Source organism: Thunnus albacares, chromosome 2, assembly GCF_914725855.1.
Source record: "Thunnus albacares chromosome 2, fThuAlb1.1, whole genome shotgun sequence".
Lineage (NCBI taxonomy): Eukaryota > Metazoa > Chordata > Actinopteri > Scombriformes > Scombridae > Thunnus > Thunnus albacares.
Window position 1 is genome coordinate 3,815,978 of NC_058107.1, and position 18,855 is coordinate 3,834,832.

Genomic DNA, 18,855 nt, shown 5'->3' on the forward strand with positions numbered 1-18,855 from the left:
AGTTTTCTCTCTTGTCCAGCCACCATAGATCTGAACTCAGCCAATGACGCCTGGTACGGCAGCGTCAAGGACTCCATCAGAGAGCAGCAGATGCAGGCTGTCTGGGTCTCTGACGGCAAGGTAAACACACACACACACACACACACACACACACACACACACACACACACACACACACACACACACACACTGTTTTTACAGGCTTCCCATGTATACTTCAGACAGAGAATTAAAGCCCTTGACTGTAGAATTTTATTGTGACGTTTCCAATTATTCTGATGGCATAAGCCTTTATTTGTAAAAAATTGAGACAATCCCAGTGAGAAGTGGTACAGTCTGCCCCAGTGTCTTTTTTTAGACTGCCTTTGGGAGGCACCAAAGTAGCAAATTTTCAAATTTGACACATAAGGGTTTTAACCTCAGTAGATTTGACAAATATGCAGACTTCTTGTCAACCTGAATGGAGTGGAAACCAGACTAAAATAATATAACCCCAAACATCACAAACATAAATAAGAAGGAATGAATGACTTTAATTAATGAATGAATGTATTGTGAAGCAAGCAGCATTAACTGACAACTCTTCACAGTGGTCCTAATGTCATTCTGCTCAGTATTTAACTGCTGCTGAAACACTGATTCTATTCTCAATTCCAACTTTTTCATTTATGTCAATAATGATAACCTCATACTCACAAGCACACATTAGCACTGCTAGCCGCAACTTGAAAATCCAACAGGGCAAGCCCCACGATCTGATCAGATGACCAGACAGGTTACATAAATAAACTACTTACTTTAGGAAGAAAGGAAAAAGTGAACAGAAATGTCTTTGTTCAATTGCGTGTGTGCACTGCTATGATCAGTACAGTAGGCAGTAAACATATTGTAGCTCTGCAAGATCTATTGAACATTTACAAGTTTGGGTCTTGTCTTGACTTTAACAGCAACATTTAAATGCTATTTAAATTTATATATCTGGAAGACTGTCATATTGTCTATCATATAATACAGTAAGTACAGTATATCATAACTGATAGGAAGGATGGCCAAAACTAGACAGGCTGTAGAATTCCTGAAAACCAGGAACATGATAGGAATGCTGGTTTAAAGATCCCTTCTAGACATGTTGTACAACACATAGAAAAATACTCTACTTGGAATAATAATTTGTGTGTAATGTTTTTCCCACAAAAAACATCAAAACGTCACTAAATTCAAAAAAATAAATTACATCACAATATAAAATTCCAGACTCTGTGAATATGCAAATATTGTTTGAACTGTTGGACACAAGATGTCTCCAACTTCACTGTAAAGTGCATTTTCAGTGTTTATGCACTGGAGGCTTCAAGTTTCCACATCACACTCGTGTAAGTTGAATACCGGACCACAATTGGCTCCAAAAGTTGTGATGTCACGAATCACGCTCGTATGTATATGTCTTAAACTGAGAAGAAGGTGAACACAGAGAAACTTTCCTCTTTCAGCAGATGGATGTGAAAACAAACTCTGCACATACATCATTCTGCACGGAGAAGAGAACGAGAAGCGAAACAATATTTTAATGACACTCTGCTTTCATGATCAGTCTTGTACAATTAGTGATACTTTGCAGCTTCAGTAAACACGTCTCAGTATCAGCACTGCACTTTAAAAATTCAGTTTATCCATCTCTTATTCAAACTATTGCTTTTTACTCCATTACTTTATTTAAGTTTTACTTTTACTTTACATTATGTGATTTCTTATTTTACTTTACTGTTATATAAGGGGAATCCAAAACAAGCTAGGCAGTTTTCAAAATAAAATGCTTAATGCTGAGGCTGAGAGAGTCGGCCAAAGATTCTGAACTGTGGTGTTAATTCATATTTTGGAGCAACACACTCTAAATGTGAACTTGTTGGCAGTGTCTTTGTCAGCTGTTCCTCTACTACTCCAGAAACAGCTGAAGCCAGCAGCCTTCAAGGAGGAGTATTAAATTTAGAACATGATGAAGGTGCTACGTCAGAGCTATGAGCTTATCTGAATATGATGCACACACACACCAGCCAATCACAAGTAGTATTAATATAGTAGTGGACAGCAGTGTTACATGTTTGTCAAAGAGAGTTTACTGTGCTTCGCCATCATCATATTACAGTTATTGATCTTAAATAGCCACAAACAGATTCATTATCTCATCACTATGCATCCTGTAAACAGCTGTTAAAAAAAGAAAAATAGCATAAACAATAAGTAGCATCGTTCTTTTACTCACTTCCAAAACAAAAGCACACGCTAGCCAAGATTTTTATGACACAAGGCAGTGGTGCTCATGGGAAATGTAGTTTCCATTCCAGGAAAACACTACTGCTTTTGTCCACAGGGGCCGCTAAAGTCAACACAAAATGAAAGTTCCTTATAGTAACTTTAAACACCTGCAAATTTCAGAAAATTTTCAGCAACATGTTAAAAAAACAAACATTACCAATCAATTTATTGTATATATGGGAAACAGCAGCATCCTCAGACACCACCCTGATGAAGGCAAGATGGCTGAAAACGTTTGGCTAATAATAAAGTTTGGTGATGTGTTTTAATTTTGATGGACATACACACACACACACATTAACTATTGTAGTCTATGAATGGGTAGAAGTGTACACTGTGGTGTGTATAGTAGTGTGTGTGTGCACATGTGTATGATTATAGTGCACATGTAAAGTATAGTTTACTATTCAGTGTCAGTAGACGATAGTAGACTGACTGCTCTTCTATCTTTCTGTCACCTTCATAGCAGCCACCTGTGTGTGCGCTCTGAGCATGCTCACTGTGTGTCTTCCTACTTCCTGCCAGTGGTGCTCTACAGCTCGGCTCTGTTTGTCTTTCTTTCTTCTCTCTTGTTCTTGTGCTATCCGTCTGTCCATCCTTCCTTCCTGTACACCCAAGATCCATCATGTGTCTCTTTTAGCTGGAGGGAGTAGAGAGTGATCTGGACTGCCAGGACGTGGAGCGTCTGTCCTTCCTGTCCGCCATGTCTGCCGATTACCTCAGCATGGACAGCCGGCTGACCTCCGACCTGGACGACACCGCTGACGAGGCCGGGGCCTACACCGACAACGAGCCTGATGTGGAGACGATGCACATCTCTGCCATCAGCCGCTCGTCTGAACCGGTCACAGCCGAGGAGGTCAGAGTCAAATACACAAACACAAGCTTCCGTACACTGGAGTGTGTGTTAAAGTCAGTTCATCCTTTTTAACTTTTCTTTACTCAGGGAATGACAGGGAGTTTCTCTTATCACAGTCTAAAGTCTTTCTTTAAAACAAACTCATTTTGGTGATTTCAGAGAATCTTTTTACTGAGATTACCTTCAGTTGACTAACGTTATTTTTTCATTGTCCTCTGGGCAGTAGTGAGAGGAACTGTAACTATGTATATTTAATCAAGTATTGTACTTGCAATGAATCATACACAGGAGGATAACAGCTGGAACAACCTTTCAGCTGAGATCATACTCTCTCTCTATGTCACTCTCTTCTATTTCAATTTCTGACAATGATTTATATCTTTTTCATGTCTTGATCATCATTTTAATGTTTTTACTACCTTTTATGTGAAACACTTTTAACAACTTAAAGGAAGAGTTTGCATTTTTTGAAGTGGGGTTGATTGAGATATTTATCCATAGTCAGTGTTTGGAGAAGCAGACAGGAGTACCAGCACAGTAGCTAAGTAATGTACTGCTGTGGACAGGAGAAGCAGCAAGACGTATTTTAGCCACCTAAAAAAATCAATATCAGTTTAAGTGTACACCATATTTAGAATATTTTCTCAACTGTAGAACTTCTGTGTTCTTATGCATGCCATGCACTATATTATGAAATACAGTGTGCAGCAGTGGGCGAAAGTGTTATTTCCTAATTGCCCATGCCTAAAAAGTATAGTAAATAGATATTATTCCCTTCAAACTTTGCTTTTATTTGCACAATTTCATTCACATTAAGTCAGTCACAACATATGAATCAAAATGAACAAAAGTAACCACAAAAGATTGAGAAGTAGTAGTTTTTTTGAGATTTAAGATTACTGTAAATTATACTGTAAATCACATTCACAAATCAGCCCCCAAATATAGTCTCCCATCATCATATCCCATGATTCGTATGTGGTTTTTTCTGACTTTATGTGAATGAATTCAGCTGTTTTCCCTGGAAATAGGTACATTTCAAAATATCCCTGTCCTGGTCACAAAAGCAAAGTTTGAAGGGAGTAATAGCCATTTTCTATACTTTTTAGGCATGAGCAAGAAGGAAATAACACTTACTACCCAGGAACAGTAAAAATGTGTTACACGGCGTAATCTGTGTTTGTTGAGATGCAGACTTTGTAGTTCTCCAGGTTTCTCTCCATTCACTCTCAGGGTGTTGCTGCCATCTGTAGTCCAGACTGTAAATTACAGCTACATGTGTGCTGTAACAGGAAAATACAATAATCTGCTACTGTAACTTCTGTACATAGTGCAGTACCCAACATGATGTCATCTGAGTTAGCAGTATTACAGTTACATCTGTTTAATCCAGTATTTTGCTCATGTACAAACATGAAGAAGGGGACAAAAAGAGAATTGCAGTAATACTGTATAAATATAGAAATCAGTCTTGGCAACACATTTCATAAAGATCACTTTTAAATGTTTATTTTGGGGGGGAAAGCTCAATTCAGTGTGGCTATTAGGACAAAGATGTTGCTCTCAGGGCTTGTGTTCTCCAGGAGAAATAAGGCTGGTGTTTTATCATTTTTTCTTATAATTAAATCCAATGGAAAGACCCAAATCAAAAATGTGTTAGTACATTTCCGAATACTTTCTGACCCAGCCCCAAGCCCATTAGTTCCTATTGAATACATCAATCTTTAAAAACAGGTCAAAAATATATAGTTTCTTTTTTTAAAAAAAAAAAAAAAAGCTAAGGCTCCTAAAACAGCTGATCACAGTCAGCTTTAAGCCACAGGTTTTAACACAGCAGGTCAACAAGACAGACTAGCAATGTGTGTGTGTGTGTGTGTGTGTGTGTGTGTGTGTGTGTGTGTGTGTGTGTGTGTGTGTGTGTGTGTGTGTGTGTGTAGATCTTACGCAGATACAGTCCAGACATCCGGAGTCGCATGAGGAAAATCAGCAGTCGTGAAGTCCTCAACAGGTCCAGCCCTCCACCTGTCTTCCTTACAGACAGCAAGGTGAGGGACACATGTCTGTACTGTTTTGGTGCAAGCAAAGGGGTGTGAATGAGGAGCAAGGTAGGTAACAATTCATTCACTGGGTCCAGCTTCTCAAATATTAAGATTTGCTGTTTTTTTTCTCAGTTTTATACCATTGTGAATGACTGCTGGTCTCTTGAGATCTGGAAACGTATCATTTTTCACTATTTTCTGTCAGTTCATACACTGAACGATTAATAATAATAATAATTAAAAAACAAATAATAAACAAAATAAAGTCAATGATTAAATCTACAATTGGAATCACTCAAAAAAGTAAATAAATTAACCTGGAAGACTTGATTTTTATATATCAATGATGGATTACATGACTGTGTACCCAGAGAATTGTTACCTACTCTGCGGTTCCCCTCAGCTCTACAGAGCTTTTTAGCCTCTTTTAACCTATTGTTTTGGTTTACCAGCCCATAAACTCTTTCATCAACCTGGTTTCCAGCAGCAGTAGGAAGCTTTATTCACTTAACCCAGCACCAAACAGCAGCAGACAGTTAAAGACTAACTGGTGAACATAGTGGAGCAGTTAAAAATATTTTTCTCAGGAGTTGGTGGAGACTAATTGAGAGCTAAAGGGAGAGTGAATATTGGACTTCCATTCACCAGATAGACATAAACATGACTCCAAATGAATGATAATGCTGCTCTGTGTCTGCTGGATGTGTAAATAGGTGTTTTTGTGTGTTTGCTAACATATTTCCCATATCACCTTTATAAGATTATAATATAGCAGATGTGTTTACAGCTATAGGTAACCCCAAGTAGGTAAAAAAAAAAAAAATCAATGAATTCAATTTCATCAATAAAATATTTTCCTGAAATGATATCAAAGTCAAGTTTACCATCATATACACACATGGTTGTTAATAGAATCTGGTTAGTCAGGGGATGTAAATACTGTAGCACACACCATGTTCACCGCATACCAAAAAAACATCATTTGTTACGTGATGACATTATTTCTCAGTAACGGATGGAAAAGTGTGATAACCTAACAGTGATTCTAACCTCCACCCTGGCAGCTCTATACATCCATCCAAAGGAATACACTGCCCTTCCCTCTGAGGAACGGCCTGATATGGAGAAAACACTCTCACTGCAGTTCAGATTCCTCCAACAGCAGCTCATTGGACCAGATGGGTACCCAGAATTCCCCTCAGTTGTTGGTACATGGTGGTGGGCTTGTGTGTAGCACTCCTCTATCACAGTGATGTTCAGTCTTCAGCTGTGGTGACCTTAGAGTATTCAGGTTTTCATTCCAACAACACAGCTCATCAGATGATAAGTCCTCATCGCCATTGGAAGGAGTTGTTTCAAGAGCTGCTGTTTGGTTGGCATGAAAACCATTAGACTTCAGTTCTGTATCCAACACTTTTTCTAGTGCTTTCCTCCCTTATACCACTAAAACAGACCCACTAGTCATGATAATCTACTAGTCCTCTACATCTAGTAGTATTTGTAATGTCTGAAATTGTTGATTTGTAGTCAAACCTTTTCATCTGTCCAGAAAAAACAATGTAAACAGGACATAGCCCCTTGATTAAAGCAGATCCTGTCAGTAAACAGCCAAACATGTTTTGTTAACTGTTTCAAATAAGTAATTGAACACATTTCAGAGATAAGATGATGTTTAAATTCCAGTTCATGCTTAAAAAAACCTGACTGGAAATGCCATGCATTTGAAAATAAAAGCTTGAATATTATTGCAAAAAAGTGTTTACTCTCCATTAAGATGGCATATCCAAAAAGAGAAGATTACTGGACTTTTCTTTACACAGAAAATGAAGACTTTAGACTTGACTTGGAAGACATGACTTCCTTGACACCTGAAAGGAAAAGTATTAAAGTCTGAAGTTTTGATCTGGTAAAAAAAAAAAAGTATAACAGGTGCAGACAGGCCCTGAATATTTAATTATACAACAACATTATACAATAGTGAAAGGACGCTAAAAAACGCTATTAACAGCTTTGAAAGTAAGCTGTTCAAATGTTTTTTGACACGTCATTTGAGTGGTCATTAAAAGACCTGAAAGACTTGTTGACTTGTTAGTTGTTGTTAAGACTTGAGTCTTGACTTCACATAAGAACAGAGCTGCATTGTGGTACCTGCTTCTTTTAGCAAAACATTCACGTTCTTCAGCCACTCACCATTACAGGCCTCCACTGCATTAGAAAGTCCAAAAAAAACCCCAACTTAATTGCAATGTCAAATCTATTTCAAGTCCAGATTGCATGCTATCCAAGGTCAGAATCCACTTTTCCAGGTCTGGGTGGTGGTGGTAGTAGAGTAGAGTAGTAGTAGAAGTTTTACTGGCATTACTGGGATAAATAATTCCCTCAGTATTTATGAAATTTCAAGTGTTCATAGTTATTATACTGATTTACAGACTCAGTATGGAGCATTTTGGCAGCAATATGGAGTCATTGCTAAGTGCCGGACGACTGGACAGTAGTACTGTTTGCTGAGAGTTGCAGCTGTTTTGAAGTCAAAAGGGTTTTGTTTGGCATGAAAGTCAGATTAGACTTTTTTGCACCACAGTACCACCTGTAAGTATTTGTTCTGGCTCTAATTCTTCCCCTCCCTGGTCAGGTCAAACTGTCTCTTAGGGAGGAGCAGGTCCTTGGATCAGGCTCCACCAACCCACACCATCACCATCGTCAGCACCACCCTCCACCCCCCAGCTCCAGCCGAAGTTATGACTCTCCGTCCAGCAGCAGCCCTGCCAGCAGCAACAACGACCCTCCTCCACCCATCTCCCGTTTAGCTGCCTCCTCCGGCCCACCGCCCCCACCTCCGCTTCACCACTTCAACTCCTTCGGCAAACCCCGGGCCCAGGCAGCGCCCCAGCCCCCTGCCACACCAAAGCCCAGCAGCTGCGGGAGCACAACAGAGGTTTCAGTTCACTCACCTGTCGCTCTGCCCAGTGTGAGTGTGGTAGCCTGTAGGAAGCAGGAGGAGGCAGCCGAGGACGGCCCTGTGGAGGACCCGTCCATGAGGTCCTTCATGGGGAAGATCAAGGCCTTCGAGAAGATGGATCACTTTGCGCGGGCCCAAAGGATTCTGGAACTACAGGAGGCACAGAATGCCAGGGTGGGTTTATGAAAGAGTGTCAGTGTGGTCAGGGACTGTGATCAGTTCTGTAGATGTAGACCACTATTTTAATGGTGCATCACAATAACCAGCCCAAAGCACAAAGTCATGTGTGTAAGAACAGTGAGAACATATTCAAGCACTCATTGTTGTTCATACAAGTACAGCACACCAGATGCAATGAGTTATACATTTTAACACTTGCAAAAATAACAATGACTCATTAAATTAATAAATGAGCGGTTAGGTAGAAAAAATGAGTATTGTTGCCCAAGATGTGCACAGAGATAAAGCATAACTATAGGACATGAGGTCTGGAGCACATGCTTACCATGTTCTTCTGAGACATATGATATCACATATCTGCAGCCAAAGGTAGAACATGTGCAAATTGAATTTGGTTGTAGAGATAGTATATATGCACAAATAATTTGCTCATGAAGATCCTCTTCATGTGATAATGACATGTGTTACTTATTATCACTGCATACCAAATGATTCTGTTTAACCAAGAAACTTCTCTTGTTTCAACAACATATCACGGTAACTTGTGAAATCAATAAACATTGTCATTATTACACAAAATCCCACATATTTCATTAACAACCTCTCTCATTATATAATGAGAAAGACGTGCAGTCATTGCCTGACAGAAGACATTGTAGCTAGAATGATTTGAAAAATTGACAATGACTGGTCGACATGGTTTAAGTTTTATTTAATGCTTGGAATGAGACATCATGTCATATTATATCATTCATCCTTTATCCATTATCTATATCCATGTGAAACAGATCTTGTTAAACAAGAACATTGAGAAACTTATCTTTATTTACTTATTTTGTCATGGTGGCAGCAGTACCTGCCATAATGTAAAAATCTGGTTGTGGAATGTTTTGTATGTGCAGTGTTACACACTTTCCAGCTGAAGAGAGGAAGAGTTGGAAACAACCATAAGACAGGGTTAACGTTCATGTAAAAAAATATTCACCGTGAAAGGTGCAAAGTGTGTGTGCACAGTGCATCCCAAGAATGTCACTGTCCGCAGTTTGTAATGCATGAACCGGCAGAACACTCTGTTATGACCGATCAGTCTGATCTGTGATGAAGCAGAGAACTGATATTCAGCAGACACCAAAGAGTAAAATACCAACACCACACGTTACACTGTTTAAATGTTTGAAACCATTTCATGATTTAGAATTAGTAATGTGTACATAGTACAGAGGCACAAAAATTGGAGGCATTATCTCATAATTATTACTTCTACATCTTGTAATTATGACCCAGCATCTCATAATGAGATCTGTATCACATGAAAAAATATCTCATCTAGATCTCTGTCTTGTAATTATGAGACACAAATCTCAGAAGTGTAAGATTTTTTTTCTCTTAATTACAAGATACTGATCAGTTATTATGAGTCATAATTAGTCAAGTCATAATTACTAGATAACATCTATACTTTTGTTTCTGTGAATACATTTTGCTTCAGTATCACTGGATGCCCCTTTAAAAAATAATTAATCTACCAACATTGAAATACAATCTTGTATATATCCAGATGCCATGCAAAACACATCCATACACTGAGACACAGCAGAGTGATCTGAAATCCTGTAGCATTAGTCTAGTATTGGAAAGTAGAAATCTGGTAGTTTCTAGTGGTTTCATGGACCTCAGTCTTCCACACAGCTCCTTCTAGTCTCTTACTTCAATTCTGAAATTTCTTGTAGTGAACTGCATTTTTGTATCTGTCAGAAAGGAATTCTTGCAGCAAAAATATACATACAAAGACTTAATTCAATCAATCTCTCTTTCCAGTTGGAAATTGCCCAGAAGCATCCAGACATCTATGCTGTTCCCCTGAAGACAGCCAAGCTGGATCACAGTCGCCCACAGCCTATCGGGTAGGCTAACCACTGCCATACGACTGTTTCCAAGCTATGCTGTGAGTGTGTTTGTCAGTGTGTTTGTGTTTCTGCAGTGCTTGCTATAACCTCCCTGTTTACAAGATATTTCTGATAGTGCAGCCTGAATATTATTATTGAAGAAAGAGAGAATTATATCAGCAAGAGAGTATTTCAACTTTTGTCATTCAATATGTAGGTAATGTAGGAATGTTTTTGGAGCTGAAGGGCATAAAAGTCAGGATATCTAAACATAGCACAAAAAGTAAGGAAATTTGTGTTTGGTAGATTATTTCTTTGTCGTAACAATGCTTCTTGGCAATAAATCTTATACCGTTGGAAAGTCTGTTTATTTCCCTTTTAAAAGGTGCCACATTTGTAAAGTACATGCATTTGTGGGATGAGCAGTAGAGCTGAGTATGTGGGTTGCGCCCATGAAAAATATGCCAAATCTTCTCTGCCAATGCCATACAGCTTATTTTGCTGTTGCTATTGACTCTTGTTTTGAAGTTCTGGTACCCCCAGGTGCTGCCAATCAGGTGCCAGGCAGGCACCTGATTGGCAGCACCTGGCCAGGAGGCCTGCCATGACTGCCCTTCACCGTCAGGTGTGCTCTTCGTACCAGAGTGACCAACACAACCACATTGGCTGACTTGCAAGTAAGAGGAGGAGGTGCCAGGCTGTTGTGGCTGTGTATGGTTCTTCCACATGCTACTGGGGCTCCTGTTTGTTAAATGAATAAATTGTTAAATTGCCAATATGTCTTGTTTCTTCAAACTTCAATCATCCAATCCACCAAACACCAAACAAGAGTCAATGGCAGAATAGGCTGTTTGGCATTGGCAGAGAAGATTCAGCAAATTTTTCATGGGCACAACCCACATACTCAGTTCTGCTGCTCATCCCACAGATACATGTTCAAATGTATCTTACAAATGTGGCACCATTTAAAAGGGAAATAAACAGGCTTTCCAACAGTATAAGATTTATTGCCAAGAAGTATTGTTACAACAAAGAAAGAATCTACCAAACACAAATTTCCTTACTTTTTGTGTAATGTTTATTTAGAAGTGCAATACTAAATCATTGCCACGTCATATATTGTACTACAACTAAGTATTGTCATTATTTAAAATATATTTAACATTAATGATAATAGTTCATGCACGGGCATTATACTTTTAAGAAAATGTTAATATAGTGGCATATATTGCACATTATATGGAGTGTGTAAGTATTCAACATATATCAATTTCTATGTAAGTTATACTGTACTATGTTAAAGTTTGTACTGTTTGAGAAAAATACAGTGAAAGGTGATAATTCTTTAATTGGTAAAGGGTTATAGTTATAATAGGTTATAGGATTAGATAAAAGGAAGTTCCAGTTTCATATAATCTGGGTCTCTTTTTGTAGTTACTGCCATCTCTCTTATCAGTAAAAATACCATTCTCACCAAGTTATTAGCTGAGAACTCAGTGTAAGACGTGGCAAGAAACACAAAGAGTAAGCACATCCCCGGCATGGAAGGAAAAGAAATTTGTTCATGAGCTGACTTCTAAGCTAACTCCTGCTGTGGGATTAGGCTGAAGGTGGCACTGCCTCCAATCAATATGCAATGCATATTAACAACACTGTAGTAAAACAAGAAATTATGGAAAAGTCAGAGGATCACCAAAGCAATTAGAATGTATCCTCTAGGGAATGTGCAGTCGTTTGTGCCAATCCATTGCGTAGATGTCAAGCCATTTCACTGAATAAATGGAAACTTTGGCCTGCTAGTGGCAAGTTAGAATTGATCCTCAATCCTGCAAATGTCATTACAATCCATCTAATAGTTGTCAAGGTATTTCACTCTGAAACACAAATGTCAACCTCATGGTGGCGCCAGAGGAAAAGGGGATCACCAAAGTCAGCAGGGTTCTTCCTCTGGAGACCGAAATTGTTTGAAGAACATTTCATGTCAAGTCCATCCAATAGTTTCTGAGTTACAGTGGAAACTGCTTATAGTGATCATGTCTCTCTGGGTCACATTGATCACTATAAGAGGATGATTATTATAACCAATTTTTTTTTTCTTCTTTGCTTTTTCTTTGTTCCTCATGCAGATTACCATCTAATTGATATTTATTACACAATTATAAAGTAATGAAATGGGCAGCTTCACTATTTACTGAATTTTATTGACTGTTTCAAAATACAGTACTGCTGTTTCAAACACTTTTCATTTTGCTGCTGCATCTTGTTGGCTTGTTTTTAGCTTGTCATAAGCTTTGAGGGAGGACACTATGTTTTTCATTGAGAGAAAATGACTCTTTTCCTGTCATGATTTCAATGTGTACACAGCACCAACCTCAGGTAACTAGCCGGGAGCGGACGGGTTATCACAAGGCAATAATGGTGCAGCAGCTGCTAAGTACATATCAAACATGTATCATGGGAGTAAAGTAGAAAAAACAGAATTACTGTAGTTTTAAATTTTTTTCCATATGTTGTCATGAATGAAAAGACCCAAAATGAAGACTGTAAGCAGACTACTTGATTACGATAAGTAAATTATTTAAACAGCATTTGTATAGGAATGATTCTGTTCCAAGCTTTTTTGATCCATATAAGTGGTTGATCACTGTAATCGTGATCACTATAAGTGGTTTCTACTGTATTTCAGTCTGCACCAAAGTGATGGACTGACTAACTGAATAACTAACATTGCCAAATTGTTAATGAGTACATACATAGTGTGGTCGATGCTAGTGAAGCACATGCCTAACTGGAAGTGGGGAAGGACTCAGTGCAGCTGGTGTTTTCTGTCCCTCCAGCTCCAGCTCCCGTCCTGAACACCGGACTCCTCTGTCTTCCAAGGAGGGACGTCCCTTTTACCCCAGCGAGGTGGAGGCAGAGGAGGAGGCAGTGCCAGGATACTACACCGCCAACTCCCACCAGTACCAGGACACTGAACTGTAGGGTTAACACACAGCAGCTGTGCCAGCCCTCAGCTTCCTGGACATACAGTACATGTACACACACACTGCATATGCAGTCTATTTACACACTTACCATTCCATCACGCCCTGCACAAATCAGCTGCTGACTTTGAACTGACTCTCGCTTCTTTGATATCAAGGAAAAAACTGCTTATTTTTTTGCTTCAAGGAAGTCAAAGCAATCTGTTCTATCCATTTGGATAGGAACACTGTCTTCGCTTTACTCTTTATGTTATATTTAACTGTTTCTTTCTTACGTACCTCTTTTAATGGTCAAAACTGAGTGACCAGGAACCACTTGTTTTCTTGCCTATGCAACTCTTCAGTTTGTGCACAGCAACTGAAACCTATTGCCACGAGTGTTGCCCTCACAAAACCTCAACAAACCCAAAAACCCACAATGTGCTTGATCATCTCTATCCCCTTCTTTTTTAAGCTCCTATAATTGCCAGCTATGATCAACAAAGGTTACGTATATATTATTACATACAGTATATATATATATATATAAATATATATATATTATATATCTAAAGTCAAGTGTTTATACTCTGTCTTTGCATTCCTTCCTGTATGACAATGCCTGTGTATACATACAGTATATATATCTATACATCTATATCTATATATATCTATATCTATATATGTAGATATAGATATATATATCTATACACACACACACACATATATATATATAATATATAAGAGATAGTCTATCTAGTAACACTGGAATTTGTTACAGTTTTTTGAAGTGCCTTTTACTTTCTTAGTCCCATGAGGTTTGGGTTGTCTTTCCTCTGCCCCTCAGCCGCCCAGCCGGACTAAAACCTCTGCTGCTGTCAAGCTTAAAGGGAAACCAGGGAACCAGTGACACCAAAACCTTAATGCTCTCCCCACACACTGTACTGTCTGCTGTCACCTACAGTGACAATACACACCCTTAAAACTACAACACACACCCTGCAGCCAGTCCTATCTGCCATGTGTAAGCAAGGGCAAACAATGTCCCTTCTTTAGGATTCAATCAAAAACAATTTCTGTCTAACACCAGTGTTACCTTTAGAGATTATTAGAGTTGGTTAAATGTAATCTGTAAAGGCCTGGTCACATCAGCATTTGAAATGGCATCATTTCATGGTGAAGTGTATTCATTTCAATTGCCACAATCAGGGGATTCATTTACAGAGGTGAAGTTAATCTTTCCAATTTCTTTCTAATTAATTGAGTTCAATGTTGGTGAACTTTGACCTGCAATGTCAGACCAATGGCAAATAGGAAACTGTCTTGACAATACTGACCTTTGAGTAGGTTGCCAATTCTTACGCGTTTGGCATGAGACATCCGCCTACAGGCTTGCTCACACTTCTCTAATAAATCTCATGTCAAATAAAAACCACAAAGCCACTGCTGGATGACAAATAGCTGTATATGTTTTGCATAAACATCAGTAAGTTTATATACTGTTTGTTGCCCAGAACTGTTTGTATGTAGAATTCAGCCCTCCAAATCGAGGTTGCGCAATGTGCATTTTTATACTAGTGGCATAGCATTGACAGAGTGACAGCTTCAGTCAGGATAAAGCGGTAATTAATGTTCTGTGTTTTTCTGCACTTCAGACAGGTAAGATATTACACACAGATTCCAAGTAGAAGAAATTATTTGGAATAAAGCAGCCTTACTCAGGATGAGTCCTGAGCTCCATCAGAGCTGTGAGGACATTTTTATTGAGTCAAAGTTCAAACTTCAGATATTTGATTCTGTCCTGTCAAATTTTATTGTTAGAGGAGTTTTCAGTTTTCTTGCTTAAATGCTTTGTCTCATAATATTTGCAGTGGCCTTTTTGTGCATGTTAGCATATCCATGTACTGAATGCACCCTCTCTAATCATTAGTAAATTAGTTAATAACACAATATATGGAAACATATAGTAATATAGTAATAATTCAAGCAAAATTTATGGTACCATAACTTACTTTATGTTGTCTCATTGCACAGATAGGCTGATCATCATGCACCGACAGGAATATCAGAGTCTCGTGGGCTAAATCATAAATTCAGCAAATACTAAGATATGCCAGCCACTGTCAGCATATTATCAGCGATTTTTATTAAAATTCACTAAAAAACAAAAGAATGAAATCCCATTTCAGATTTTTATTTTATGATATCCCCAATGTTGCTCAACATAGAAAAACTGAATTATCTTGGATAATGTAAAGATCCTATAGGTTTAATGTAATGGTGACCAGTTTTAATTATTTCACTTTTGTTTCTGTGAAATCAGTCATTTTTTCATGTCAGTTTGGTGTGGTGGCTAACTTCCAGTTTAGCCCTAGCCTTTTAACCCTCACTTGAATAGGGTTAAAATGATTCAATCCTGAGGCTCTTCTAGATTTTCAAAATGTGATCGGACTGAATGGATCAAATTCTGATAGTGAAACAAGTCATTTTGTGGGGGTTGCGACGCTCAAAAAAAATGTATCCACCATATTACAGCTGCTCCTTTTTCCATGATTGTGTTTGAGGGAAAAAATGCTTTTTGAGCCCCTGTTGGACTTTGAAGTTGTAACTCCATGGTTTGGCCACTAAGTCCAATTGACCTCCTGGGGGCTTGCTTTTACTTCTGGAACCAGGAACCCCTGAAATAACTCCTCCCACTTTGCAATTGTATTGTACTTTGTAACTGACGTGCTAACATGTTTCTGGCTAGCTAGCGTGTTAGTGGTTAGCTCACCAGCTACAGTACTTGGTGAACTAGCCCTGTGAGTAGTCAGAACGTCACCAAACTTCTTGAACTACATATTTTGCAAAGATACACAGATATATTTTGTTGTACAGCTTTGGTGTGACCAGGCCTTATGATTCATTTTTCTTATTTTTGCTACCTTTGGTGCTCAGCATTCATACTGTGCTGTTTTTGCACTGCACTTCCCAGCCAGAAAGGATTTGTCAGTCTTAATTGTGTGGCCAGTAGAGTGATGTATTTTGCCTTGGAATGTTTTGCTGAAGAAAAATCTGCAGGTGGCGCTCTCTTCTGTCTGTTCAGTCATGGTGGCTGTCACTGCCTATGCTAACAACCCACTTAAAGGATGAGTTTTTCTTGTCAGCAAATCTCATGTGCAGACCAAATACAACAATTAATTGATCTACCAACAATATAGAGCTCCATTGTTGTCCAAAAACTATTAAAGACACATTAATGAGTTTCTCTGTTGCAGTGGGTGACATGTTTTTTCATTACCATGAACACAATCCAATGCTGAAAATAGTCCCCAACAGATGCACTGTTTGCTCCTGTTTGAGTAACATTAGCTGAGCCTTTTTAGAAAACAGAAACAATATATTTGTGAGCTGTTTGTAAAGATTTACATCTTTAGTAAGAACCAATGGGCTTTGGGCTGAGAGTCACAGAGTGCAGAAGATTGAAAATATTGAGAGATGTATTAACATATTGGTTTTGGTCTTTTCATGGGATTTGCTTAACAGTGAGAAAAATCTGGAATACTAGCCTTACCTTTTTAAAGCTGTGTCCCATTTCAGGAGAACTTCCTTTGAAAAGTGAATATATTATCAATGCTGCCCCATTCCAAGGACCCCTCTGAATGCGTGTGAGAAATACAGCTGTCTTTCGCATAAACTTTGTGGTCATCTGTATTTCAAAATCCACTGTAGTCCAGTCACTGCATTCATTTGGCCCATGTCAACTTGTAAAATTGGGAAATGTCACATGACCACAGCATATTCCATACATGTTTGTACAGGAGATAAATGATGGAAGCCAGGAATAAACTGCAGTGTTTGCTCCTGTTAGTACTGGTGACATGTTGTTCATCATTACACAGTAACAGTTTACAGTCACTTACACATTGTGACAGAGAGAAATGGAATGGATATATTTACTATTAAAAGGGAACTCCATCGATTTTACATGCCAATGCCAATGTACTGTAATGTCTGAGAAGATGAGTCAAGTGACATCACTTGAGTAATCTTTGTGTTGGCTTAGAAACTACAAATTCATGATTCATAATCCTTATAGAAACCGATAGCTCTTTCAAGTGATAAGTCTTTCAAGTGTTTCAAGTGCATGTGAGTGTTTTTTAAGATGAACTTGAAAAATGTGAGGCCCTTACCATGTCAGTTGATATTGTGCTTTAATGTTGCATATTCCAAGATTTTCATTAAAATAAGCACAAACAAGCTGACAGTTTACAGGGGTCCCCTGCGCAGTAGTCCAATCTGCCAGGTTGGTAATCTGACCTCATCTGAAAGACACATCTTTATGGGCCATGACCTTCGAAGGAAGCAACCCATGAATTGAGACACAGCTTCTTTTATTATTCCAAACAAACCAGAGACATAAAAAAGATCACATGCTTATGCCAGTGATCTTTTCTTGACTAAAACCTACTGTACCAGACGTGGAATTTGTAGGATAGCAAATATAAAATCTTTTATCAAATGTCTGAATCATTTTTGTGTTATGTCTGTTGGGTTTGTTGTCATGTCAGATTTATTTAAATGAAAATATGACAGATTATTATTTTAATTCTATGCTGGAGTGTAAGCATACTGGAAAGAGAGTGCGCATTAACAATCATCACCATCAACTGTGGTAATAGTATGCAATAAAATGGTGTTGCGCAAGTTATACCCAGATGGAAACCTGTGATAGATGAAGCCACATTAGCTAACCCACAGAGATGGGGGATGGGGGTACTCTGACCTGGGTGTTGGTGTCTGTGGTGGAAGCAGTCACCTGTCTTTGGTCTGGGCTCCACCATCAGTGTGAATGAATGGTATCCCTCATGTTTCAAATACACTTGATTGTATATCTCAGTTCACTCTTTAACTCCACACATGAGTTACAAAGTGCTTTCTGTCAGAATCTAAGTGCTAATGAGTGACGTCCTTCATATGGACTGGCATTGAACTCATGGAGTATACTGTACTATGTGACGGCAGAGGGTTACATTACAAATGAAACAGAGAGAATGAGAAGAATGACTGGACTGTGTCTGCTGAGTTTTTCCATGTTTTCACCGTAAAACACCAAATAAAAGAAGTCTTAACCACATTCATACAGTATGTACTGTGTTCATTCTGACAAACAGAGATGTCAGGGAAACTATTGAAGCTTCATATTAGCTTCAGCTGAACTGTAGAATAAATGTTTGCACAGCGTGAGAACTGTGGATTTTGCCCCCCAGCTCTTGCTGTAGTCACTCTACAAAAGCATTGCCTCACTGTCAGTATGGAGAAGAGGAGTCATTACAGCAACCTATAAATCTTTGAATATACATGAGATGTGATCTTATTGTATTAAGATGGTCTAAAACATACAAACCTATCCTTTATTCTTCTGTTTCTTCTCCTTGCTCATTATTGTACTAGTCTAGCGTAGTGTAGTCTGCATTTGTATTATTTGGCTAAGTACAGTTAAGAAACAACCAGCATCATTTAAAGGGTCAAATCACCCAAACCATCAACAGTTATAGGGACGTTTTCATCTGTAGAGAGTAGGTCAGTCAGGCAAGACAACACACATTACAATGCAGAAGCTTTATTTGATAGAGACTTTAGCATTGGTCCCTTTGATTAGTAAGATGTGTAGGGA

General features: G+C 38.5%; 1 protein-coding gene across 3 annotated transcripts in view; it reads left to right on the forward strand.

Moving 5' to 3' along the window:
- The window catches only part of LOC122990245 (tight junction protein ZO-2-like), a 98,803-nt gene extending 82,645 nt beyond the window's left edge, over positions 1–16,158 (forward strand). Inside the window, exons 18-23 of one of the 3 annotated variants that reach the window (XM_044363503.1) lie at positions 20–120; positions 2,954–3,172; positions 5,110–5,217; positions 7,844–8,344; positions 10,169–10,254; positions 13,074–16,158. In XM_044363503.1, coding sequence (XP_044219438.1) covers positions 20–120; positions 2,954–3,172; positions 5,110–5,217; positions 7,844–8,344; positions 10,169–10,254; positions 13,074–13,218 — 1,160 coding nt within the window. In that variant the 3' untranslated portion in view covers positions 13,219–16,158. Of the gene's footprint in view, positions 1–19; positions 121–2,953; positions 3,173–5,109; positions 5,218–6,275; positions 7,799–7,843; positions 8,345–10,168; positions 10,296–13,073 lie in introns of those variants that run through there. The other 2 variants (XM_044363512.1, XM_044363521.1) reach the window with 2 other exon arrangements.
- Positions 16,159–18,855: the final 2,697 nt, after the last annotated feature.